Source organism: Calypte anna, chromosome 5 (assembly GCF_003957555.1).
Source record: "Calypte anna isolate BGI_N300 chromosome 5, bCalAnn1_v1.p, whole genome shotgun sequence".
NCBI classification, from domain to species: Eukaryota; Metazoa; Chordata; class Aves; order Apodiformes; family Trochilidae; genus Calypte; species Calypte anna.
In genome coordinates this window covers 14870583-14898054 of record NC_044250.1, presented here as the reverse complement: position 1 = coordinate 14898054, position 27472 = coordinate 14870583, and the positions used below count along the sequence as shown (strand labels likewise).

At 39.8% G+C, this 27472-nt stretch overlaps 1 protein-coding gene across 3 annotated transcripts; it reads right to left on the bottom strand.

Annotated features, from left to right (window-relative positions):
• Positions 1 to 1411: 1411 nt before the first annotated feature.
• On the bottom strand, positions 1412 to 27472 carry KMT5B (lysine methyltransferase 5B). 3 transcript variants are annotated; one of them, XM_030451248.1, is made up of 10 exons: positions 27259 to 27472; positions 21729 to 21970; positions 20769 to 20916; positions 12053 to 12218; positions 10674 to 10783; positions 8269 to 8435; positions 7609 to 7628; positions 7299 to 7435; positions 4241 to 4437; positions 1412 to 2922 (listed from the first exon to the last, which is right to left on the bottom strand). In XM_030451248.1, the coding sequence occupies exons 2-10, from the start codon at positions 21886 to 21888 to the stop codon at positions 1454 to 1456; spliced, it is 2574 nt and encodes an 857-aa protein (XP_030307108.1). In that variant the 5' UTR covers positions 21889 to 21970; positions 27259 to 27472; the 3' UTR covers positions 1412 to 1453. The 3 variants fall into 3 exon arrangements, with proteins under 3 accessions (XP_030307108.1, XP_030307110.1, XP_030307109.1); XM_030451250.1 differs by lacking the exons at positions 20769 to 20916; positions 21729 to 21970; positions 27259 to 27472 and adding an exon at positions 16621 to 16676; XM_030451249.1 differs by lacking the exons at positions 20769 to 20916; positions 21729 to 21970; positions 27259 to 27472 and having other exon boundaries at positions 12118 to 12187.

The window sequence follows — 27472 nt, the reverse complement described above, 5'->3', positions numbered from 1 at the left end:
GTGAGCTGACTTATACAGACAAACAAGTTAATTGTGCCCAGAAGTTTCCTAACATTCTTTTATTAAAAAACCAAAGAGCTAAAGATTGCCCTGATGCTCTTCACTGTTACAAAGTAAGACTACGTATGAGCAAAGAATTCCAACTGATGCAGAGTTTAAAACTAGGTTTACAATTTCCTATTTTATTGTCACGGATTTATTTCTAAACTTAAAAACCCTTCTGGCAATTATCTCAATTTCTTATGACAAAATTTCTCACAACACTCAAATATTTACAACATATACATTTCATTTCAGTCTTTTACAACTGGTTCTTTAAAGACAAACAATTCATAGGTCACCACAGAACAAAAGCTGTGACTTAGTTGTTTTTAATTTCATAAAACTATCATAAGTTAAAGTGAATAGGTTTTTTTTTTTAAATTCCTTGTAGCATTTTACAAGTGCAACAGAAAAATATGAAGAACCAATTTAGAATAGCTGCAGTTCATTGGATAAACGTTGACTCTTGTAATCACATTATTTCACAGCAAATTCTTGAAAAAATAAGCACCAATCATTCTTGCAAAGAACAATTTTATCTAAAAGTATTGAAAAGTGTTAAATACAAGGTGTTTAATTTACATAACAAGCAATAAATACACCATATCCAAACTTTTATTCTGCATACTGCTACCCTGGTACATATAATGTACTAAAAAGTCAGCAAATTGTCAACACCTTTTTCATTTTTATTTTTTTCTCCTTTTTCTTAAAGAAATCAAATTGTCTTCCAACCAAAGGTTTGCTACTATAACAAAGGCCACAAACAGTACGTCTGGGACAGCATACAGTGTTAAAACTGACAAACTCCAAGGGGGGAAAAAAAACAGCTAGCAAATAAATCAAAAAGCTGGAGATCATTGCTGGTGATATCAACATATACTAGAAAACCTTAATATGCTGCTACTGTAATATTTTAAGTTGTTTAGTCAAATATTGCAAGAGCAGACTACTCCTCTTACTGATCAAAAATAATTATGTAGCCACACTATATTCTCATTGTCTTGCATGGAAATATTTGATGCAATTTCATAACTTTGCTTGAGCCTTTATTTTACAACAGAGCATTATCTCTAACTCAGAATTGCACATAAGAAGGCTATTAAAAAGTACAATAAAAATTTGCACAAATCAGAATTAAGAAGAGTCAGTATGCTGTACACTTTCTACAATATTACGTTGATAGGTGAATAAACAATAAAGAAGTGCTGCCACTAAGTTTTTCAGAAAGTTCTTCAGGTGAGGAAAAAATCAAATGGAATTTTTGTTGTTGGTATGTTGGGTGGTTTGTTGTTTATATTTTGGTTTTTTGTGGGATTTTTTTCTCTTTTTTTTTTTTTTTTTTTTTTTTTTTTTTTTTTCTCTTCTCTCTCCTTTAAATGACATCCAGGTCAATTTAAGACCTATAAGCTTATGCATTGAGCCTTAAAGACTGATCTTCTCTCCTCCTGGAAGAAATATCAATATCTATTGAATCCTTGCCAACAATAAGCCTTAATCTCTTTGCTGGAGGAAGGGGAATGAAGTCATCAAATTCATCATCATAGTCATCCTCATCTTCATCATCCTCTTCTGATGAAGATTCATCTGCAGTTTCCTCTTCATAATCACCATAACCATCAACTTCCATTCTTGACTCCAAAAGGGAGAGAGTTTCACTACAGCACACACCATTTTCATGAAGGTCCTCAGGGTATGTTCCTCTGGTTTCTTCCTCTCGTTTTAGCTGTATTTTTAATTTTGTTGAACTATTGCCTGATCCTGAGTTAAACCCATTATTTAGCTTTGCTACATATAAATTATTGTCTTTTTCATGGTCTTTACTTAACTTGATGCTTATTTTTGAGGAATTCATCCCATCACCTTCTTGGTCATTGGCCTTGCTACTGCTATCATGGCGCCGACGAAGAGTCAGTTTGGGGATCCCAGAGCTATTTTCAAGGATAAGTTGTGCATCATACCTCGTGATTCGTCTTTTCTTTTTACTTTTTGCAGTTCTAAAGCTGTCTTTTGATTTAAAATTGTCAGACATCACAACAGAGCAACCACCAGATGCAGGGATACAGTCTTCATAACCAGCAGGCATGTCCAGCACATTATTCCTTTCTCCAAGTTCTGGGTGAGAACTGATCAGATCTGGTACTTCATCTTTCACAGGTGCATTGTGCGTACCATCGCTTTCTTCTGGTTTTGCAGATGGTTTCACAGGTTTTCCTTGTCGAGATTTCTTTTTTGACACGCCTGCATCATTCTTCTGGCACCTAATACCCCCTTTATACAATGGTCCGTGAGCTGCCTCGTTTTTGTTTATTACATGAGAGTGCTGCTCCAAAACGTCTGACTGCGTTCCGGCCAGAATATTCTTATAGCTATCCAACATATTTGGTTCAAGCTTTATGTCAGAGGTCTCCTTCAAATTCATCCTTGTTCTCATTGACCTCCTTGTTATGTATGTGCAGGGTGGGATATCACCATGCTCACGAGCACCTTTCACAGAGTTCAGTTTGTGTTCTCTCGCTGCATGCCTCGTTAAGCATCCACTAGTGACTGCAACTTTCACTGGTCCCTCCAATTCTTTATCCTTTTTAATGGGCAAGTTTTTATACAAAACTACTTTAGGCTCTTTGAGAACTAAATTTCCCATTTCAAGCTTTCTAGAAGCATTCTTTTGCTCTGGCCTTTTGCACTGATTTCTCAATTTTATCTTTGAAAGTAAAGGCTTTGCAGGCTTTTTCAGTCTCTTTGGTACCCTAGAATTATTTATATGAGTTAGTTTGGATGAGGTAGAATTTGATGATGCTGGAATTCTTGATATAGACTGTCTTGTTAATGCTCTATTTTTGCTGCTCTTTTTTATGCCAATTGAAGATTTTCTGTTAGCTGGAAAAGAAAAAATGGTTTTGTTATGACACTGCTTTATCCCAAGTTTTTCACTCACAATTACTGTAGTTACTTAACATCTTTTAGAAATCTTATCAAAACTTTGTTAAACAGGCTAGACAGTAAGCAGCAAAGGGCAAGACTGCTTAACTTGCAACTCTGACATGAAAGGAACAGTCAGACAGGCTAGAAGTACACCTAAATTCCAGGTACATTTCCCTCACACATCCCCCAGTGTATCAAGTTTGGGTTTTACTGAATTTCTTCTTCTACTGATAAAAAAAAAGTAGTAATAATAATAAAAAAATCCATCCCACCTGATTCACAGTTTTTATTATTATTCCAGCAAAGTCTGAAGATCATTAGGCTCTAGTATCAACCCAAGAATATTTTCTTATAGGGAGAAAAGAAGCCAAACCAAAATCTTTTAAATACTGAATTTCAGTTTCAGGTATCCAACAGTCTGTCACTTCAGTGTGGGAAGCAAAGGAGTTTTGTCTGCCCCAGCAAAGCTGCAAACTCTAAAGCCTGGGAATTAGGTAATAAGGTTTCGGTGGGAGGTGGCTTTTATTTTGTGGTGGTGTTTTTTTTTTTTATTTCATATCACAGCAGTAAACAGGAGCCAGATGGAACCAAAATATTTTATGAGGTTCCAAACCTATTACAAAGTTTAAGTTATTTATATTTTGTCTATATGAGGGGGGTGGGAGTGGGGAAGAGGGAAAAGTAAATACATGATACTCATGACTCCGTAAGGAGAAGGCTGTCAAGAGCATCACAAAAATTCATTCAATTTTCTTCTGAAATTACTAACTGTGCCCTTTCTCTTCAAAATGGGTACCTGAACTGTCAGTCCTTGATGTGGAGAGGGAGTAGCTGCCCAATTTAAAGGGTTTTCAAAGGAAACAGCTATTTGTTTCATGATCTCTACTGAGTACTTATTTTAAAACCATTTTCCTACAGAATATAAGTAACTCAAACTACACAGATTTTCTTTCCTAAGCCATGATACTGCATATGCTAAACTATCATATTTTGTACATTATTGATAGAACTTTAATGGACACATTGAGAAATATTACACTATTTGCTTCTGATGCAAAATAAAACAAGTACACACAACCTATTCTTCTTGAAATACTTGAAGAAAAACATGAATTTGCTATTTAGACTGCCTTCAGAGTCCTGAATGTACTCCAGTCTAAGGACTGTTACCTCAGATGTATCTCAGCACTAAGATGGTTTCATCATGGTGAAAAGTTTTTGATATTTTTATGAAACTTTTAATCCTGTACTGCAGGATTTTCCCCATACTTACTTGCATTAGCTTTTTCCTGAGTGGTATCTGCATCAGTGTTAGAGCTGACAGACTGGCTGTCTGAATTTTTGCTGCTGTCACCCAACTTTTTAAGTCTGTTCAATCGTTTATCTGTTTCTCTCAGTCCATATTTACTATTAATCACAGGAGTAGGTGCTGGCAATCCCACTCTTGATTTAAAAGCACCAGTTCCACGTCTACCAAAAAAAAAAAAAAAAAAAAAATTAGATTCCAGCTATCAGTACAAGCTTAGAATTTTGTTTCACATATAATAGTTTGAGTACCAGGTATATTTGGATAAACAATGCCAATAACCACTAAACTTCTTAGCACCTTGAGGGCTGTTTTAATAAGGTATCTATATACTTACCTGATTTTACTAAAATGTGCAGAAAATCTTTTATTTCTTGCAAAAATAGATTCTCTTTGCTTTATGTCTATTTTCAAATCGTTTCATCATCAAATGACACAAGTGAAAATAAAATGTGACACTTCACAGTACTATCATGATGTAATATTTATAGCTTACTTAACAACTTGTTTTTTCTCAATTTCATCAGGCTTGCAAAAAAATTCCAGATTAGTTACAATGCTTGTTTAGTGCATCAGCAAGAGTTGGAAAGGGAGGAAACAGAATAAAAGTTCATTTTGTGTTCCTTTGTAACTGAAAGACTCCAGTATATAGAGTGATTACCATGAAAATGAAATGGCTAAACAAACCTAGAACCCTTCTTTTCTTTTAAAAGTAATCACAAAAGAGGATTAAAATTAAGAATTCCTGTACTTGTACTTCAGCCACTATTACTTGGTTTATCTCTGATGCTCTTTAATAAAGTGCTACCAGGGCATAAAGACAACTCCAGTGTCTTCCAGAGTGCTGTACTGGAAGAGAATATAAAAACAACTTAACCAAAGAGCACCAGAAAATCAGAAAAGATCTCAAGCTCCACAGGGTTAATTATTACACAGACACAGTACTCATTCTGAAACAAGGAGTGCTTGCTTGATATAGAACATTCTTCCAGTATTACTCTGATTTCTGTGAAGTAGAAGCAGATCAAGATACAAGATGGAACTTAGCACAAGCAACACCCAACTTGGGTCAAGGAGCAATGGTACTTATGCACCACAATTGTCTTCTGATACATTATCTTTGGTGCCCAGCTGTCTCAGGTAGCAAGCATGAACTGCAAGCTCATCTAAAAAGAATACATGTATACATGAAGATAGGCAAGCTTTCCTTTGTAATGGTTTCTGGAGGCTTGAAATGAAAATTGCAAGGTGCCAGACTTCTCACAGCTTCCAAACATATCCCACAGATTCACAGTAGTCTAGCATTTTAACATTACACATTAACATCTTTTACAGCATAGTCAGAAGTGGGTCACTTTAAGATGATTTCTTTGGGGTGTACAAAGTGACAGTTGCCTCACAGTGTTGCTAAGGACTCATTCCTTGCTCAACTCCCCTAAATTAAAATCTCTTATCTTTGATTGTTGTGACACAGCCTCGTGACAGAAAAGCAGATTCCCTAAGTCAGAATTACCCAAACATCAACTTTAAAATATAGCAGTTCCATGTACTTAAAATACCAGGATGTCTCTTCTTTAAAGCTTCCAGGGATGGAGAATCCACCCCCCTGCCTGGGCAGCCCATTCCAATGGCTGATCACCCTCTCTGCAAAGAATTCCTTCCTAATCTCCAACCTAAACCTCCCCTGGCACAACTTGAGACCCTGCCCTCTTGTCTTGCTGAGAGTTGCCTGGGAAAAGAGCCCAACCCCCCCCTGGCTCCAACCTCCTTTCAGGGAGTTGGAGAGAGTGATGAGGTCTCCCCTGAGCCTCCTCTTCTCCAGCCTCAACACCCCCAGCTCCCTCAGCCCTTCCTCACAGGAATTCTGCTGGATCCCTTCACAGCCTCCTTGCTCTTCTCTGGACCTGCTCCAGCACCTCAAGCTCCTTCCTGAGCTGAGGGGCCCAGAACTGGACACAGGACTCGAGGTGTGGCCTCACCAGGGCTGAGTACAGGGGCAGAATCCCTTCCCTGGACCTGCTGGCCAAACTGTTCCTGAGCCAGCCCAGGATGCCATTGGCCTTCTTGGCCACCTGGGCACACTGCTGGCTCCTCTTCAGCTTCCTGGCAATCCAGACTCCCAGGTCCCTTTCTGCGACTCTGTGCCCAGCCTGGAGCTCCCCATGGGGTTGTTGTGACCAAAGTGCAAGACCCGGCACTTGGAATGTTGAACCTCATCCCCTTGGGATCATCCCAACTCTCCAGTCTGTCCAGGTCCCTCTGCAGAGCCCTCCTGCATTCCAGCTGATCCACTCCCCCCCAGCTTGGTGTCATCTGTGAATTTGCTGATGATGGACTCAATCCCCTCATCTAAATCATCAGTAAAGATACTGAACAGAACTGGGCCCAACACCGGTCCCTGGGGGACACTACAGCCACCAACTGGATCAGCACCACTCTGTGGCCTCCAGCAGTTCCTAACCCAGTCCAGAGTGCTCCTGTCTGAGCCCTGGGCTGACAGCTTTCCCAGGAGAATGCTGCGGGAATGGTGTCAAAAGCTTTGCTGAATTCCAGGCAGACTCCATCCCCAGCCTTCCCCTCATCCCCCAGCTGGGTCACCTCATCATAAAAGGAGCTCAGGTTGGTCAGACAGGACCTGCCCTTCATAACCCCGTGCTGCCTGGGTCTGAGCCCCTGTCCCTCCTGAAGCTGCTGTGTGATTGCCCCCAGGATGAGCTGCTCCATAACCCTGCCAGGCACTGAGGTCAGGCTGACAGCCCTGGAGTTTCCTGGGTCCTCCTTTGGTCCTTTTTTGTGGATTGCTGTGACATTCACCAACTTCCCATCATCTGGGACCTCCCCAGTGAGCCGGGGCTGTTGGAAATGGACCATTCAGAAATAAGATTAAAAAAAAAAATCATTAGAATAAACTCTTAGGGAACAATTATAATGTATCCAAAAGTTTGTGTGTTCAAAATGAAGGACTTTCAGTTTTACTCATGAATATGTCCAATTCAATTTATAACTTATTTACATCAATGTATACCTTTCACAGGTGTAACATTCGCAGTATTCATTATTTTCTCCAAAAAACCCATCTCCATAGTAACATGAGATTTCTTCTCCAGGTTCAATATCTCTTAGAGCTTTCACACATGCTGTATCTCTGCCCGTTGATACAAACTGAGGAAGGAGATGACAGAAAGGGGAGGTAAAAAAAGAAAAAGGTTAACTGTTATGGTTGAAGTGTAGCTGAATGTGAAAAAAAACATAAGAGTTGGGGAGGAAAAGGGACAAAAAATGCAGAAAAAAAAAAAAAAGTGGGGTACTTTATTTACTTTTAATTTCTTGCTTACCTTACAATTAGGTCTGCAATCTGAAAAAGGTCCAAAAGATAAAGTCAATTAACTGTTGATAAGACCTGAAACATGAATAGTTGTAGATATCTAAAATAAGGATTCACTCTGACTTCAATAACTTTGTAATCTCAACTAAAAACAGGGAGTTACATTAGTAGTGCACAAAGGTATACATAAAAATACATCTACTTAGAAAGAATTTGGTTTCTGAGCTTCTTCACTATGCTATCACAAATGTTCAGCTTCCCTGCTCTGTTAACAGGATTTATCTTTGATGCTACCTGCTTTTCCCTCAGAATCAGTTAAGCTGTGTGCAAAAAAAGTTAAAGAAGGCATAAAGAAGTTCACCTAAAAGATCTGTTACTAAGTTCACAGAGAATTCAAGGTCACCCACAACATGCTCCATTAATTTAGCTGTCTGTTTCCAAGTCTCTGTGCAGAAGGAAGGCATTATTTATTAGAGCCTTCTGCAAGGCTCCCAGTTCACAACCAATCAGCTCTGGCCTGGGAAAATACCAATAGGATTTTATCCTACAATAATCCACTGTGCCAGACTCAGATCTCTTCTCTAAGATCTTGTGTTGTTCAGCTAACATATAAAAATGCTTATAAGCAGAACTGCATATTTCTTTAACACACTTCATATTTCCTACTTACCATGATTGATAAATGCAGCAGGACCAAGCCACAGTTGTGCACAGTTTTTCCGTGTGGAATACATGACACTGAAGTCATTTTCCCCATGTCTTAGGAGCATGTTTTCTTCCATTTCTGATAGTTCAGCAATACAGCCCACAAGTAATTCTATTTTATCATTTCGTTTCCTTTAGCATAAAGAGTGTAGAAGTAAGAACACATGCCAAAATTAAAAAGTGATTTCACAAAAAGAAAAGTTGTGAATAACAGGAAAACTTTTATAAACCATTTCTCAATCCCTATAAACCACATATTTTAATTCAGTTAGGGACAGGATATTAGGATAGGCAGACTTTTTATCAGACATGAAATAAATGTTTTTATACTACTACACAGAACCTATTCCATCAGTTCTGACAGACATTACCACTGTTTCTACAGTTTCCTAAGACTGCAAGCAAGAAATTGCCCGAGTTGATTACTTCAGCTTCTAAACTGTTAAAACCAGAAATAAGATTTTCATTTGTGCACATTCCCTCCCCATCAGCACTTAATACATTTTTACTTTCTCCAGCTGCTTGTTTGCATTTTCTGTATTTCTTCCTTTGGCCAGGAAAATACAGCATATTATACAGATATTTAGAACTCCATGGTTTCTTAGAAAAGGCCCAGCATTGACTCACAGAAGAGCCAAAATTCACCAAGATGTTTTCCGAAGTAGTTCTTCAGCATCAAGTTGGTCTCTGAAGTAGATCATCTCAGGTGGGGAGAAGGAGGAGGGGAGACAGTGGGAGGAGGCAGGGTGTGACAACCAACAAAACCATGGCAGCCTCATGTACAGACAAGCCAACTTGCCATCATAAATACAGCAGATAAATGCAGTGAATATTCAGTTTGTGAAGTCCACTGCATGAAGTTTAACAAGGCTAAGGGCAAGGTCCTGCACGTGGGCTGGGATAATCCCAAGCACAAATGCAGGTTGGACAGAGAATGGATTGAGAATAGGTCTGAGGAGAAGGACTTGAGCTGTTGGTTGATAAAAGCACAATATGAGCCAGAAATGTGTACTTGCAGCCTAGAGAGCCAAGCACACCTTGGGCTGCATGACAAGAAGAGTGACCAGCAGGTAAAGGGAGGGGATTCTCCCTCTACTCCACTCTGGTGAGATCCCCACCTTGAGTACTGTGTCCAGCCTTGGGGCCCCAAGTATAAGACCATGAAACTGTTGAAACAAACCCAGAGGAGGCCACAAAGATGATCAGAGGGCTGGAGCACCTCCTATGAACCAGGCTGAGAGAGTTGGGGTTGTTCAGCTTGGAGAAGAGAAGGATCTGGGGAAACCTTATAGCAGCCTTCCAGTATCTGAACAGAGCTGGGGAGAGCCTTTATACAGGGGCACGTAGTGACAGTACAGGGGCTAAAGGTTTCAAACAGAGAGAATTTAGCTTTAGGCTGGATATAAGGATTCTTTGCTGTGAGGGTGCTGAGCCCCTGGCCCAGGTTGCCCAGAGAAGCTGTGGCTGCCCCATTCCTGGGAGTGTTGAAGGCCAGGTTGGATGGAGCTTGGGAGGTGCTCCTGTCCATGCAGGGGGGTTGGAACTGGATGATCTTTAAGGTTCCTTGTAACCCACACCACTGTATGATTCCATTCACTTGCAAAGGCATTATTTTCACTGCTCTTCATTCCAAATCTTGTCTACATTACTCTGACACAGATGAATACAGAAATACTAAATAAACATGGAGGGCACAAGAATCCAAGCTTTTAAGTGCAAAGTTCCTCATTTATAGAGAATACAGGGAACTCAATCCTAGCCCACGTGGTATGTACTGCCACAAAGCTAAACAAATGTAAATCGTAGGGCGGGGGGAGAGGAAGGGAAAAATTTATCTTGAAATCTAAATTAAACCAGGGATCCAGTGCTGTCATATGCTTCTAGTGAAACTTTTATGTGCCAAACTGACAAAATATACTTGTACAAGATAAATTTCTCCTGGAAAGACACTCAAGTTATGCAAACAACACCCTTCAGTTTCACAAAGGTGGGATACTTAATTTTCCTACAATTGTTTGTTGTATAACCAAGCTGGTATAATTTGAATCTTGACACAGTTGTATTTCTCACAGGATGCCAACAACTCATAATTAGAGCAAAAATGATCTGACTGAAAAGAAGGTGAAAACCATTGTATTCTGAAAGCTGTACAGCTATGTCCATATATACAAATGAATGTCTTACAAAGGCAGTTTTGTCAAGGACCTAGCAAAAACAGACACTGGATTTAATCTCTAATCTTGTAAAACAAGACATTTTTGTATTCCACTGTTTGGAGTTTATCATAAAATCAAACTCTCAGAATAGATTTAAAAGATATTTCAAAGTAATTGACCAAAACAGAATGCAACAGTAAACTGTATTTCTTACCATTCTTTTGTAGCAACAATTTTGGCTCCATTTTGCTCAGAAGAATACCTATTACAAGGCAGTATCTCAAACCCACTGTCAGTTGCAAACATCCGTAAATAAATAAATACCTGCAGTGAAAGGAAACAGTATCTTTCTGTTATAAGCACAACGAAAGCAGTGAGGAACTTCATATAAAAATAATGAAAGTCAGTGAGCTGCAAAAACAACAACTAAAAAACAACACAGGAAGAAATGGGATGTCTGCTGAAGGGCATTACTGACTGTAAGTTTTAGCTATACCCATTACATTAATCTTATTTCTTCAAAACGACTTTATGGAATCCTCTTTCAGGATACTGTGATCATTCAAAGAGTTAAAAAATTCAAGATGCCTCAAATGATACAAAATTCCAACCAATGAATAGGGCCAGTTTGCCCTCAAAATCATGAAGTAATTGCATTCAAGAATTCTCAGATTTTCAAGAACAAAGAAGACCAAACTACCTACAGGATCCAATTTTACTCTTTCCAGTTTTGAAAAAGATCCTATTTACATGACAAATCCAGATAATGAATTCAGGGATTGCTGGATCAGTTGTTTTTAGTGAAAGTGCAGTTGTATTACTCAAAAAACACCTTGGGAACACCTTTGCTGCCTACCTTTTTCTGCACTACTAGATTTGATGCACTTTAGAGGAGCCCAAATTACTTTTGACTGTAACTGATAACAATGCAGTCATTCCTGAAGGAGGTGATCTTCTATTTTTAAATAAAAAGATCCTATAATTTCATTGCAACTTTGAGTTAAAAATCTTTACACTACATAAAAGTGGATTTGGGGTGTGGGAACTTGAGGAAGAGGAGTAACACTCCTACACAAAGGTGCTATGCCCAAAACTGAGGGGTTCTGTGGTAGCAAGGTTTCTCCCTTTTCATTTAGCTTTCTCAATTACACAACTTGATTTGTAATACCTGAAAGTTAAAAGAAAAAAAAAAGGGGGGGAGGAGGATGGGGAGGGGTGGGCTGGAGAGACAGAGACCTCCAAAGGATGAAAGAAGTTCTCAAAACTTTTGTCTTAGGGAAACAGGTCTTATCTATTCTGCTTGTGACTTAAGCCAATGGCAAAAGAGGTGCTTACCTTATTACATGTTTATTAAATAAGGGCAAAGGCAAGTTAGCCACACTTCCCACCCCACCCCCCTGAAAGAAAAAAGAAAAAAAAAAGGGGGAAGCTAGCTAAATTTTAAAAAACAAAGGAAACTTCTATTTAAATGCAATTAAGCAAAAAACATAGAAGAATGCATTACTTTCATTACTGATACATTACTAGGATTTTTTTATACTCTCTTAGCCTTTCAAACATCTGAAAAAGCACATTAATTACAAATGCACCTACATGTTCCTTGAACAACCTTTCCTGCATTTTGTTCTTGTTAAGAAAATAGTGCCGGGCCCAGTCACCTGACGTCAAGGACTTGAAGGCTTTTTCTAAGTGCTCATCTTTCTTGAAACGTTCAATCACCTCTTTAAGTTCTTCTTGCCTTCCTTTAATAGGTCGAAATCTGAAATAAAGAATAAATAAAGCTATTCCAATCCACTGTTACTCAGTCTCAATTCTCTCTCACAGTTACTTGCAGCACAGAGTTCTTTTGCCAGATAAAATATCTAACTCCCAGCACAGAGAAACTGACCATTACATCCTCAAATCACAGGCCCTCATTTCTTCAGGTAACAGTTTAAGTAAGCATTCTGCATGGAAGGTTAACACCTTCCATTCTAAGAAACAGAATTTATTTATAAAACAAACCTCTGCTAAAATGAACCAACACAGAATAACATTTCACTGTTTCAATACCTGTTATTCAAACCAAAGCAGCTGAAGAACTCATATAATGGCAGTGTTACTGCCCTTACTTTGCTAATCAATTTACTACCATTAAATGAGCATGTGCAAGAAATCCATCAAAGCAGCTGGATGTTGTAAGATTCCTGGTTAACACCACTATCAAGGGCTCTATGCACAGTTTTGGCTGGGCTGGGGGGATCTATGTGTGTGAGAGATTTGAAACATAAGCCTTCTACAACCTCCCACACAGATATTTTTTTTAAAAGGGAGCAAACAGACATCAGAACCAAGAAGACCGAGTAAGAAATCTCAACTCACAGTATGGATACTACACTTGTGGAAGACTGAAGTTCCACAAGTAAGTGCAATCTTTAAAATTTTCCCTAAAATAGTAGCTACAGGAAACAGCTGAAAAGCACAGGCAGATAAAATATGAAAAAAAAAACCCCAAAACTGTACAGTAGCAGAGAATTCTGCTTTCTTCCCAAAGCCTGAGAGTTAAGAAAAAAGTCTCCTTCACATCTTCAACAGGGAAATAGTGGTTAGAGAAAAAAAATACACAACAGCAAGAAGCTAAAGCTCCATTTTCCACCTGCAAAATCATCAGGAAAGCAGAAATTTATTACAGATTATGTTGCATCTCTGTACTTTACCTTTGACTGAGTATGCACCCATGCATGATCACCTTGGAGGGGGAGGTGGAGTGTGTGTACTTTTAAACACATGCGTAATGTACCCCAGAGGACTCTTCATAAAAACAAAAATTTTCATGATTCATGAAAAAGTTTTCTGCACCTCTTTTTACAACTCATACCTTTTGCTTACACAGCATGTGACAAGTTTTGAATAAGCTAACAGATTTGGATTTAATTCATAAAACTAAGTCCCATCACTTGTTGCCTGAAGAGTGTTGCCATGCTGACTTAATTTCTTACTTACCAGATGAAGCTTGTATTTGATGACAAAAGTAAACAAGGGGGAAGAAATTCCCAAGGTTGTTGGGCTGAGACCTCATCAGCTCCCTCACTGATAACCCTGGTTTTTGAACTACAGTATCACTTGGCTTATCCTCATTTTAGAAAGCTGAATGTTGCAAGTAACTTCCTTTCAGATGCAACTTGTGTGAAGGAAACAAAATACTTTTTAGTGTTGAACATCCCAAATTTAAATAACTAATAATGACAAGGGTTCAGTTTCCTTCACTACATGTAAAATTCTGTATTTATGCTCTTGATACAATAAAGACCTCCTAATAACAGTATCAATTCCAGCAGCAGTGCAGGTTATCAGTGTTCTGTGTTACTGCTTTTACACAATTTCTCTGCATTCTCCATCTGAAAAACTTCCTTGTTGTTTAGTCATTATCTTTTAGATCTTTCCTAAAATGGCAAAAAACTATCAGCATAAACCTATCACCTTTCAGAGAAGATACAGCAATAGTTCTGAGAAAACATTAGGTAAATTTTCTTTTGTCTGGGCTAACATATTAGCAAGACATTAAGAGTCAGTCAAGAAACAGATGCCAACTTAGAATTATTCTAGTACCATGACAAGAAGTTTCAAATCAAAGTTCATATACTTAATCTCATATGCCCAAAAAGTTAACTGCCTAACATGCTGCCAAGACCTCACAATGGAAAAAAACTTGAGACTACAAATTACTTATTATTTTTGTGCTATCACACAATGAACTCTCCCTCAACTTGACAGATACAGTATCTCCCAATGCCCCCCAGCTCCCCCAAAAGCCCCAAAAAATCCTAACTCAGAGCTTCCTCAGACATTAAAAGAATTTAAAATTCTATAGTCTGGATTGAGCTTGACCAGCTTCAGAATACAACTTTCTCTCATTTTCAGTTTCAATCAGCAACAGTTTTCCCAACAAAGACTCAAGTGTACTTACTCATGACAAATACAAAGCACCAAAGCGACCTGATAACTTCAGGTCTTTCATAGAATCATAGAACTGGCTGGGTTGGAAGGGACCTCAGATCATCGAGTCCAACCCTTGAACCACCGTTGTGGTTCCCAGCCCATGGCACTCAGTGCCACATCCAGGCTCTTTGGAAATATCTCCAGACACGGAGAATCCACTACTTCCCTGGGCAGCCCATTCCAATGGCTGATCACCCTCTCTGCAAAGAATTCCTTCCTAATCTCCAACCTAAACCTCCCCTGGCACAACTTGAGACCCTGCCCTCTTGTCTTGCTGAGAGTTGCCTGGGAAAAGAGCCCAACCCCCCCCCTGGCTCCAACCTCCTTTCAGGGAGTTGGAGAGAGTGATGAGGTCTCCCCTGAGCCTCCTCTTCTCCAGCCTCAACACCCCCAGCTCCCTCAGCCCTTCCTCACAGGAATTCTGCTGGATCCCTTCACAGCCTCCTTGCTCTTCTCTGGACCTTATCCAGCACCTCAATCTCCTTCCTGAACTGGGGGGCCCAGAACTGGACACAGGACTCAAGCTGTGGCCTCACCAGGGCTGAGTATAGGGGCAGTCTTTCACAATCTCCCATTCTCAGAGCCTGACTGATGTCCACCTAACTACCTGAGACAGCTCAGAACCTGGCCCCAACACAGACCCCATTCAGCAGGTATTTCTGTGGGTTCTTTCCTCAGGCACTGCACACTGCTGGTAGAATTCCATTAAATGCCTAGCAGAAAGTAATGACACACAATTACTGGGAAGAACACTTATCTTATGCCCATCCTGAAAAGGCCAAGAAAAAGGCTGGAAACAGGAAGAGGGTGGAGAGATGGTAAAAACTCCAAAACAGTAGAAGGTCAGATGAATATTATGCTGTGTGCCAGGCATTTCAAACTTGAACCAGGAGCTGGGTTTTTCAAAGAAGACAACTACTGACAGTCAAGGTTTTAAAAAAAAAAATCAATAATAAGGAAAACCTGCAACACCTCTAGCAAAATGTAGTACTGGTATTTTTTACATGGTGACAAAACAGAGAAAATGCAAAAAGATAAATAGGAAGCCAAAAAAGCAAGAAGTGTAGACAAGTAATTGGAAAGATGCTGGAAACTAACACCATGATGTACAGCATTTTACTTCAGGAGTTCCCAAATCAATGAGGTGGAACAACACTTTGCACCATGAGCCTCAGCTGGCTCACAGTTCAAGAGCACATGAAAACTGCAAAGCTTCAGTAGTTTCACAGGAGTATCTATACACTTTAAAAGGTACCTTCTGATCTAGGACACTGAGGTAGCCAATACGCCACAAAATCCTTTAAGTCAAGTGTTTCTTAAGAGTCTGAGGATCCACTGATAAGATGCTTCACTTCTCCCAGGAGTATAATGGAACAGCAGTTTATTTACTGTATTTCTTAGCACTACCTACCAAAAACCCAGTCATGTTTGAGAAGTGACCTTAAATACTTTCATACTGATGGTTAAAAGGCTCACATGACATTTAAAAAGTTTCTGCAACTACTGGAAGCATCTACATAACTATTCTTGAGCACCACCACAAAGAGAGCCTGGGAAACCCTACAGCTAAACGTATATATGTAAACTGAGCTAAATAAACAGGCTTTTAAGTATCAGTAAAATAGGAGACTAGTTCAAAGAAGAGAACATAGAGAGATAGAAAGAGCACTGGAAAACTAACAAAACAAACCAGCCAATCCAGTCTCTAAACAGAGAATAAATTAAAATCACAATTGTTTACCTAGCCTTCTGGTTTGCTCCTATGAATAATACCTTTATAAGATTGCATCATGAAACTGAATGAGAACTCTGGGGTTTGAATCTGCTCACAGGCACAGACATCTTGAGCCACCCTACAAACAGCTTCAGGGGTCACGTCTCACAGTCTGCCTCAAAACACTCTTTAGAAGTAAGCCAAGAATGCAAAATTCAGCTATGACAGAATCTTTAAAGAAATAATAATAACTCTCCTTCATGAACAGAAACTCTGCACATTTCTCTAGAAAATACTTGTTTTTCCCTAGCCAACAAGATCCAAAAAAGCTATGGCTATTGCAATTCCAGAATCATTTAGAAGATGATCTTATCACAGATAAGGGCAAACTGAGGTGGTGTCAATAAGGAAGACACAGGAAAATGGCTTGGTAAAATAAAGCTCTTTCTCTCTCTCAAGTTTCTCTTACCTCAGAATACTTAAAGAATCTTGAAACTCCAAGGTATAAAGCCAAAGGTCAGTGAGATGCTTGCCTATAAAGGAAGTTAAAGGAGAGTTTCTGGTAAGTTCAGAAGCACAGTACCTTGATTAGCCTCAGTCACTGAGAGCAGTGAGTTTGAACAAAAAAATAAACTGGTCCTGCAAGAGATCCAGTATGGAATGCTACATGGTGTAACAGTGCATGATAAGGAGTTATACTTCTAAACCTATTCCTTAGCTTGCAACTAGGAAACATCAAGAAGAGTGATTTTTTCTAAACATAGCATCCCATTAGTCTCTTAACAACAAGTTCCTTGCCTGGATGATATTTTTTTTAAGTAGCTAGGGAAGACAGGAAGTTACTGTTGTTCTAATACTGTTGTGTTTCAGCACAAAACCAAAAGGCTGTTAAGCATTCAAGACAGCACAAGAAAAGTTAAGAATCATCTACTTCTAGGAAGCAGAAACAACTTATTTAAGTAACATACATTCTGGCTCCCCCTCCTGCCTTATCTTGTAGTAAGAGTATCTTAATTAAAAGCTAGTTAAATAAAAATTAGCTTGTTCTGTGTTGTCATCTAGAAAAAAAAAAGTTTTCTTTAAAGGTCAAGGCTCAAAATGGCCTTTTTAATGAAGAATGTAATCCACATTACTTAAATTTCTTGAACTGAAACTGTACACAGAGCAGTGTGGTCAAAACTCCAGTACAGCCTACATGAGAACTAAAAGAAATTCTAACAGCCACATAATTTCATTCCCCTTAATAAGGTTAGCAAATAAATGGTTTTTTAAAAAACAAAAAAAAACCAACATTATTTCATTCCTTTTCTGACACTCCACATGGTAAACTTAATTTAGCAGTTCCCATGACTACTAGATGCAAGCCACTCCATCATTTGGAGATATAATACTTTATTGGATTTAAAGGTGCAACTAGAAAAATTCTTGCCTTGGGGTAGGGCAGGGACCCGTTCATGGTTTGGTTTTTTGAGACTTTGGGGCAGCTTTTTAATTTGAGATTTCTTTTTTTAAATCATCAGCAGCAAGAGTTAGTCCATTGAGATCACTGAGCAAAGGAATGCAAGCAGAAGCAAGCTAAAAGATTTTACTGAATTAAGTTATCAGCAAAAATTAAAAAAACAAATAGAGAAAACAGATTTTTACACAGAAATTAAAATAATTTTCAAAAGTACAGACACTGAAGTCTGAAGAAGGTAAAGGCTTTGTTTTGAAACAGGGTGTTTCACTACCTAAAAGCTGTGCATCTCTGATCCAGTGCCTCCATAGCACCACAACAGCTGAGTTGATTAAACTATACAGCCACATAACCTCAGTTAGCAGTAGCTACACAACTTGTTCTACCTCCACACCCTATTAGAGAGCTCTTTATTATACTGAAATGAGCTAGGAAGCACAGAAGAGATTCAGCACAGAACAAATGCTGGTGATATGGAACTGCTTTGCTTTTTTGTCCTTATTGCTCAACAGTGATGCTAAGAGACAAAGAGTGACATACTCCCTCACAAAGTTCAGTAATGACTTGGTTTATGTCAACCCAGGATATAATATCTTGCAAAATCAGTTTTATTTTTAGAAAAAGGACAGGCATACAAGACTAAGTAAAAGTTACAGTCAAGATAGCCCTTGTCACAAAAAAGGTCAGATATAACATGATTTGTAGAAGAAACAGACCCTCTTAGAACAGCTATACTTGACAAAATAGTATTTCCTAACACTTTTGTTTGTTTGTTTTTAATTAACTTCTAACCTGCTATTTTTTTCAAGAGCTACCTATTTGATGAAAGAATGACCACATGCCTGTAAAGAGGGCCAGAAGTTCTGTAAGCAACCTGCCTTCTATTGAAAGTTACTTCTGGGTACAGCCAAAGACATTTCCATTTTATGCCATTTACCAAACGCCTGGTGACAAGAGGGTTTTTCAGAGAACACTGGACAAACTCTTTGGGGGTTCTGACTGTAATCTTTTGAGAACTAGTCTTTATTTTTTTCAGCCATTACTGACTTCACAGCTTACAGACCTAACAGCCCAATTACCAAGATGAAGGCCATTCAGGAATCTTTATTTATAGAAGGGGGCCTTACAGATAAACAACAAGCCCCCCAACGATCACAAAGTCACCACTCTACTGTATAATCACTAGTGCATAGAATATGGAAAACAAAGATGTTCCAACAATAATCTAGATATTTTACTAGGAAGCTGTGAATTAGTTTTCCTTTAACCAGTATATTCTGCCCAAATCAAGAGGTCGAGGTCTTCACTACTTATTCAACGTGCACATCAATACGTAAACTATGTAACTAATACAGCTTCATCTCAGTGAAGCAGAAGGTGCCTAAATATAAGCTGTATATCTTAATTTCTACTACAACCACGTGTTTGGGTACTGGCATCTGGCATTATGAACACAGTCTAGCCTTTTCTATCTGCTTCCCCCTGCCTTCCCTCAAAGCCAACTAAGGATCTCAGGAGCTCTAGGAAGGCTACAGCTGACCAGATGGAAGAAAGATGATGCCATCAACACAGCTATGGTAACAAGCAGATGTCATCACTGTATCAAAAAGATAAACAATAACTCTGCTGATGCCTTTAATTCATTGCAACAACAGAAATTCTCTCAACAGAACATTACAAAATCAGCAAGATGATGTGTTTCTGGTAAAAGTTATAAGCCTCACCTAAGTATTCCCCACAGTGCTCCAAGATTATTAACTATTGTCCTTGAAGACTGCCTGTAACTGTTCTCCAAGTCTGAGAAAGGAAGAAATACAAGATGATAGCCTTTGTGTAGTCTTCAAATTCAAACGTGTTGAAAATATATCAGCAGAAAACATTTATGAAAGTGGCTTCTCCAACTATTAAACAATGAATACATAATTCCCTTAGCAAAAAAGCCTATGAGTTAACTACCTGTGTATAATCTGCACAGGTATTAATGCAAAACAAAGTCGTTTACACATATATTTAGCTCAATTAACTGCAGGAAATACAAAGGCTCCACAAACTGTACTGTAAGAGCACCCACCTAGACACTGTTCAGGATACAAAGTTCATAAAACAGCATGGAACAAACAAGAAAAACTCCAGTATTCCTCACATATGGATGTTGCACTCTCCAGCAAAAATGGAAAAAACTCTTCAGAGTAAGTCTTCATAGTTATTGGACCACAGTGCTGTGATTTCATGTGCAATTCACACTGTCAGGTTATGCCAGCAACCTTTTATGTTACTTGACAACACCAATTAATCTACCAGTCACTTCTGAAACATACAAAAATCTACTTAACTGACACTCTGGGTATTTGACCATGCTGCACTGGTACACTGTTCTTTAAAAATACCCACAGCAAGATTTTGAAGGCTTAAGCAGCCCATTTCCAAAGATGTGCTGTCCAAAAACCCCAGCTCCTATTACTGTACATTAATAAGCACACAATTCCTGATCTTAGCAACCTGTCATTTCTATACAGCTTCTCCACTGAGCTAGCAATGCAGCTGCTGTATGCAAACAAAAGCTTAATAGATACCCACAGCATATCAGTGGTATGCCTACAAAACAAGAACATGCAACAACTGAACTCTGAAGACCACACTGAGTTTAAACTAGACCTACTCAGACAGGTGCCTAAAAAAGCACAGGCAATTATGGTGAGCAAGTTCCATTCCTGCTGCAACAACTTCAGCAAGGTCTGCAAGGACTGAACATCTAGTGACACCAATACTGATCAGGAGTTGTATTTTTCCTTGAAGTCAAAGAGTACACGTAACAGTAAGTGTACATGCAGGCAGATGAAATAAACAGGAAACTCCCCAAACACTTAACTTCTGGTTTTGAAACATTTCAAATGCTTGTTTACACCTTGCAATAAGGTAACTCTTTAATCTGGGAAACAGCCAGGAACACACCGGGACTAACAGAAACACCAAGGACAGCATTACAAATTCACATGCTACAGAGCTGAGTTCCTCTGACATGCAACACCATTTTAAAGGCAGAAGCTACTCACAAATTGCCATTTTTTCAGACTTTCATAAACATGTGAGAAATTCCACAGTTTTGCTCTCATTACATCAACTAAGATAAATTGTCTTCTAGAAAAATAAAGACAAGTTACCTAGTATTCATTTTGTGTGTCTGAAAACCTAAATAGGGATCAAGAACCAAACTAGTTGCTAGGTCATCATTTTCACACAGTTCCTTGGCAGACATTCCAGAGGAAGGCACATAACGACTTTGACCCTCAAATCCTGAAGCACTGCTACCTGCAAGTGAGAAAGCATTAATTAGGTGTCATGAAAGGAATATTATGGAGCCCAGCTACACTTGGGAACAGAGCCACAGGTTGGAAATAAAAACCACAGAACAATTAAGGAAGGTAAAATATCTGAAAGATGAGGAGCACAGGTAATTTTTCACACCCACTTTTGTTCATTTATGTAGCTGCCAACAGAGGAAGTATTTTAGAATATATTTTATGGGTGTTTTTAATTAATTTTGGTTTCCTCTTCTTTTGCCCTCACCAGCTACAAGCACATCTCCAGTTTACTTACGCCTGCCTCTAGGATTTCTGACCTAAAGATGATGAAACCATGAAAATTTCAAACCAAATTTTGCCAAAGTCTGAATAAAGGACTTAGCCTGAAGTTGTATTTAGTGGCTCATCCTATACTGATAGTGAAAATAAAAACACACTTTCCTTCAAACTGTTTCACAATGACTACTGGTATATGTAAGTTCAAATAGATTTAATTCTACATCTGTGTTAGCTAAATCTTGCACTAGTAATTCAAATGATGTTATCCACTAATTCTCACTCAGTGCCAATCATGTATTTTATACTTACGAGTTCAAAAACTAGTTTACATCCAGTTATTCTCAGTTATTTTTTAAACTGATTTGAAGAGATCTATATTGCTGAAGTGAGCTAACACATCCAACAAACATAACTTAGACTTCTAAAGGCAGTTACAAGCTGAATGCAGATCTCCTTCATGAATTAACACAAGAAAAAGCTTGACTTGCTAATTGCCAGATGAATCACACACAGCACTAAGCTGCATAACTATGTACATACATCTGCTTGATCTTCTCTCAACTCCATTTTTGCCTGTCTTCGGATTCTCCTTTCCTGCATGCTGCAGTTTGGTCTGGTTCTGTGCATGGTCAGTAGATGACTTGCTTCCACTTCTCCTGCCATTCACCACCATGCTCTTGGATTCTCCCAGCCACTTCATTTTGATAGACAATCTGACTCAGTTGCATTTAGTCACTTTTAAAGAGGCTTGGAGAAGTGGATGAATAATGTAATTCCAATTCCTATCAGAAGGAAAACATAAAACATGATTAGAAATTACTGGGAAACTGTTTCCAAGACAAATATTTTAACAAAAAGAAAACCAAAAACCCCCCAAACAAACTAAAAACCAAAACCCCTAAAATCCCAACAACAAAACCACAACAGAAACAAACAAACAAAACACCAAAAAACCCCAAGAGGGGCAGGGAGGACAGTGATAAGAATTTACATTAGAAAGAAAACCCTTTTGCTAGTTAAAGGAGCTGTCACATACACAGATAACCACAGGTGAACTATTGTCCTACAACCTGCAACCACATCTGGAAAGAAAGATGTAATTCTAGAGCTGGTGAATTGCTGAGGACAACTCAATTTTAAGAGCTGGACTGCACACACATGTAGGTCTATGTTTTTATATCAGCTTACATACACACACAGCTCTTACCCTCCAAAATTGGAGTAATTTCATATACACATCTAATTAAGACTTGATGTCTTAATAAATAAAATATGTAACCTGCTTGGAGCTGTACAGCAAAGAATGACATTATATAAACATGCCCCTGAGAAGCAAAGATGTGTGCAGTTAAAAAAGCAACCAAAGAAATGAAACCAGAAAAACTGACAACACTTACAGAATGGAGACTGGGGGAAGATGTTCAATTATTTTTAAAAAATTAAGTTGAAAAAAACCTTTAATGATGAACTAGAGGATCTAGGCTACTAATTTTACTGTTCCATGTAACAAAACACCAGGCATAACACATCTGACTCAACAGGCAAGTTATTAGTGGTGTCATAATTAAAACTGAATTTTACAGTACAGAAATGAGCAGCAATACATGCTTGTTTTTCTCAGCAGTCTCAAAGCCCTTTGCATAAAATATTTAGTAGGGAAGCTAATAATGCTTTTGTACATGGTTGCACCTCACTCTGCATTACTTGCAGGGAAATTCAACACTGATTTAAAGAATTACTTTACAGCTGCATGCATTAGTAACTAATTTTGTTAGGTTCAATTCAGTCTCCTCCCTACTTTTATCTCAAAGAAATAAATTGTGCCTTTTTACTCTTCTTATAAAAAGAGTGTTAACACTCTGCTCCTGGCAGCTAACAGGCAACGGGCATTTCAATCTGATGGATGAAATTCCCAACAAATTAAAAGACATCCTTTGTAAAATCCCCTTTTTTTACAGTTTAAGTAGCTAACTGCTGGATTAGTGTTACATTTGTGTGATCCAGCTAGTTAAAACTACAGATACATTTAAGGCAAATGATTAGTTACTAAGTTACTTACAAAGATTCAAAAGAAAAATAGTAGAGAGAAGTGACTCAAGGATCACATAAACACTTACTGACAAATTCACTCTTAAACTTCCCTCTTCCTACTTCTCAACTCATTGTGCAGTTTTACACACTCTCATGAAACCCTGTTCCCCATTTCTGTAGCAAGAGTAATAATGAGCATTTAAACAGAAGCAACATTAAGGACTTCTACTAAATTCTGTCTCAGTCTCTTTGCCAATCAGGACCAAATTATCCTCTGTGGTGTGCTGCAATTCCAGAGCAGTATAAAGGAAGTCAAACTGCAGATGAATACTTGCATGCAACAATCTGAAGGAAAAACACTGAATATAGTAGTGTTTCTGCCAACTAAACAGGCACAGCAGCTCTATACTTCCGGATGGAAAAAGCCATACTCCACAGACAGAAAGCATCTGATCTTTCCTAAGCGCAGTCTGGGCAGGCTGAGTACTACCTGTGCTGGGAGACTTCAAACAAATACAGTAATGAGAAAGGCAGCATGATAGCAAAGGTAAGAACGTGGCCATGGAAGAGCACTCAAATCACACTAAGCATTAGGAAAAATACTTGCTTTTCCTGTAGAACATACTGGTACATGTGAGAACACAAGTCCCTCTCAAACCAAAAGTAATTTAGTGAAACCTAACAAATATTTTTGTGAAAAAAACATTTATCTGAGCCTAGCAGACTAACGAGCAAGGAAACCTTTGTCACCATTTATTGCTTTTACTTTCTAATACCAGACAAATGACTAAGTTGAAGATTTCAAGTGTGCTTCTTCAGCCTCTATTCCTTCTCCCAATACACAAATACTGCTTTCAGGAGATAGTATCTCATGTCAGACCCAACAGACAGGATTCCTTTCCCAGTGAATATCACAGCTCCTAATGCCAAGAGATAACCTAAAAGACAGTAACAGACATCCCACTCATCACCACCATGTGATCTTTCATAAGCCACAGAATGTTGGGGGTTGGAAGACACCTAGAGAGCTCATGGACCCCCTGACAGAGCAGGATCACCTTAAGATGTAATGTGCTTTCAATACATTATACCTTGGATTCATGCTGAACAAGTCCTTCAGGAACAAAGGGAGAAAAGATTAACAGTCTTCCTATTCAAGACCAAAAATGGACTTCATTTAGTACTTCAGGTTTATCTATGCTGTTAGGCTTACCAGCACAATTACAGCTTCCAGGAGACCCTATTTAATTTCAGTGTAAATGTCCATGCTGTTTTAATCCTTTATTAATTATACCACTACTATTGACAATTATACTGCCTTTTGTAATTCTGTTACAGTAATTTTGCAGGCACATTCCTCTAATGTCAAAATAAAGCTCAGTGGCATTCGGCACCTCTCCTGAGGAACTGAGCTTTTCATTGCAACCATAGTCTCAAAAATGAAAACTCATTTCATTTACCTGGTTCTAAATTTATTAAGCCTACTAACACAGTTTCTGAGATTTATTTGCATTTCGGTATCATTCAGAAGCACCAATCAACAACTGAAGCACAAATGCTAATAATGGTGTCATCACATGAGATAAAAGGCCAAATTTATCCAGATGTTTTTACCAGACTGATCAGCCACACACTTTCATGACTAGGTCCCCCCTCTCAGGCTGATGCTGTGGAACTAGCTGAGCAAACCACCTAAAAGGCTACAGAATTCCCCCAAATCACTTCAGCAGCTCCACTGTTCTGCAGACTCACAGAGACAACCTGAAAGCTCACTGCTTCCAAGAGTGGGAGAATCTCCTTCTTCCCCCCTTGCCAATTCATTCAAATGTTTCTATCAATTCTCAAGTTCAGTGCATCTTTCCATAACTCAGTTAAACCTCATTAACTGACCACGAGGGACAGCAGGAAATTTACTGCTAGTTAATTGTGCTGAGCAGGTTTCGCAAAGGATTCAGTGGGCACCAAAGCAAGGGAGGATGCAGTACTGGAGAAGCACCCACAGGAACACAGAAAGGGGAAGGAAAAGCTTTTTCACCAGTTTATGAGGTTCAGGGCAGCCCCACCATGGCTGACACAAACAGCACTAGAGTTTAATGAAGACTTCAGACCAGCATAGCACTAAAATCAGTCCTCACGCCCCCTGCCTGCTTGTGTCCATTTCCCATGTCATCCTCCCTCTGTGCTAGAAGAACTGCAAAGCCAAGCAGTGAAGGAATCAGGGCAGTAATCAGAAAAATCTGATCCTGACTGGCCTGAACCACAGTACAAGAGGATGCTATGGGAGGGTGGGGGGACCAGGTCAGGGAAGTGGAAATGACCATTTAAGCTTTGACTGCTCCAAAATGCTTTGCATTCTCACACTACTGCTCTGGGTTCACTGATTAGCACAGAAGTATCCTACATTACACTGATTATGTTAATCTGAGCAACTGTAATATTAAAACTGTGGCTGCTTGTAGTAGAGTGCTGGGAACAGTAGTACTGCAATAATACATTGCTAACAGACCATAATAAGTGTTTAAGAATCTTAACCTGTTGAGTCCTATTACTGAACCAAGGATACGTTATCCCACTTATTGATTTAATATGCAATGCACTAAGTATTTACTATAAATAAGTAACACATTTCAGTTTGCAAACTCAAATAGGTGTAGGTAGAGATGTTTGTATGTGTCTGTCTGGCTCTAATAATAAATTAGCACAACAAACAAACAAAATCCCATTATGTGGAAACCAATGTGGTTTCCTCACAGTATTATTTGCAATGAAGAGGGCTTAAAGACATCAAGAAAAAAAAAACCACTTTTAATGAAAACAAGAGGATGCATCCATAGCTGTGGTGACCAGATTATGGAAACGAGACACAACTAGATGTGAACTTGTTCTATACTACATTTTGACATCATTGATTAAAACCTTCCACTGTATACTTATAGCTACACTATTAAACACTGACCAGACTGCCCTGCACTGAATTCAACCTAGCAGAAAACTATGCTGCCTCTGACACAACTCAACAGAACACCACGTACTCTCTTCTCTCACCCCCCCCTTTTTTTTTTTTTTAATAACGTGTTGAAGATAATTTGACTTCAATGTTTCAGATACCTATGCTGGACAAAGACGAGCTTTATCCCTTCTTTAAAAGAATATATTCACTAATGAAAAACCACCATAAAACCCAAAACGTCAGGCGTTTCGATCTAATCGTAACAAGGTCTGATCTCGGAATGCTCCCTCAAAACAGACATTAAAAAAGGCCAGACATAAATACACGGGTTCAAACACCCCCTGACGACTCATACAGAGGAGATCCACGCCGCCCGGACCACTTCACCGCTTCACACCACAAGTGCCACGAACAGTAGCTGCCAAGTAACTATCCCCCTTTCTTCCCAAGTTTCCCACAGCCTCCCTAGACTGAAACTATTCGCAAAAAGCCAGCGACGCAGCGCAGGGAGGCAGGGGGCGGAGGGGAGCTGGGCCGGGCCGGGCTGGGCTGGGCTGGCCCGGCTGTGCCGGCGGCGCCTCCCCGACCCCGTGCTGCCCCCTAGGGCTCACCTCACCGCCCCGCGGCGCCCGCACCGAACCCCGGCCTTGCCGCGGCCCCCACCTGCTCCAGTCCCACGGAGCTGCGGGGAGGCGGCACTGCCTACGGGCGCCTCTCCTCCCTTCCAGCGGCCGCGGGTCCCCCCGCCTTCACCAACCCCGGAGCGCGGGGCTCCGTCTGTCACCGCCGCCCAACGCCGCTCCGTCCCAAGCCGAGGGCCGCGCACGCTTCCCCGTGGGCCGGACCGCGGCGTGGAGCAGCCCCCAGGCCGCCGAGGAGGCCGCTGGGCACGGGGCCTTTCGCCCCCTCACTCCCCACTCCCCAGCCCGGCGCTCTCCTCCCGCCAGAACCGAGGGGCGCAGACCCAGAGCCCCCCTCAGCGCCCACTGACAGCTGCCCCTGGCGCCTCCCACGCCAGGGGACACCCTGCTCAGCGGGGCCACGGGAGTCGCGCCTGGGCTCTACAGCCACGCACACTCACACACTCACCTCCCGCCTGCCCCCCGCTCCGGGTCCCTCGCCGCCGGCTCTGCCTCAGCCACCACTGGGGGAAAATGAATCATCAAAGGGAGAGAGGGGAAAGGGGGGAGGGAGGGAGGAGGAGGAGGGAGGGGAGAAGAAGAGAAGACTGAGCGATGGAGGGGTGGAGGGGGAAGAAAATCTAAGAAAAGAAAAAAAAAAGAAAAAAGAAAAAAAAAAAAAA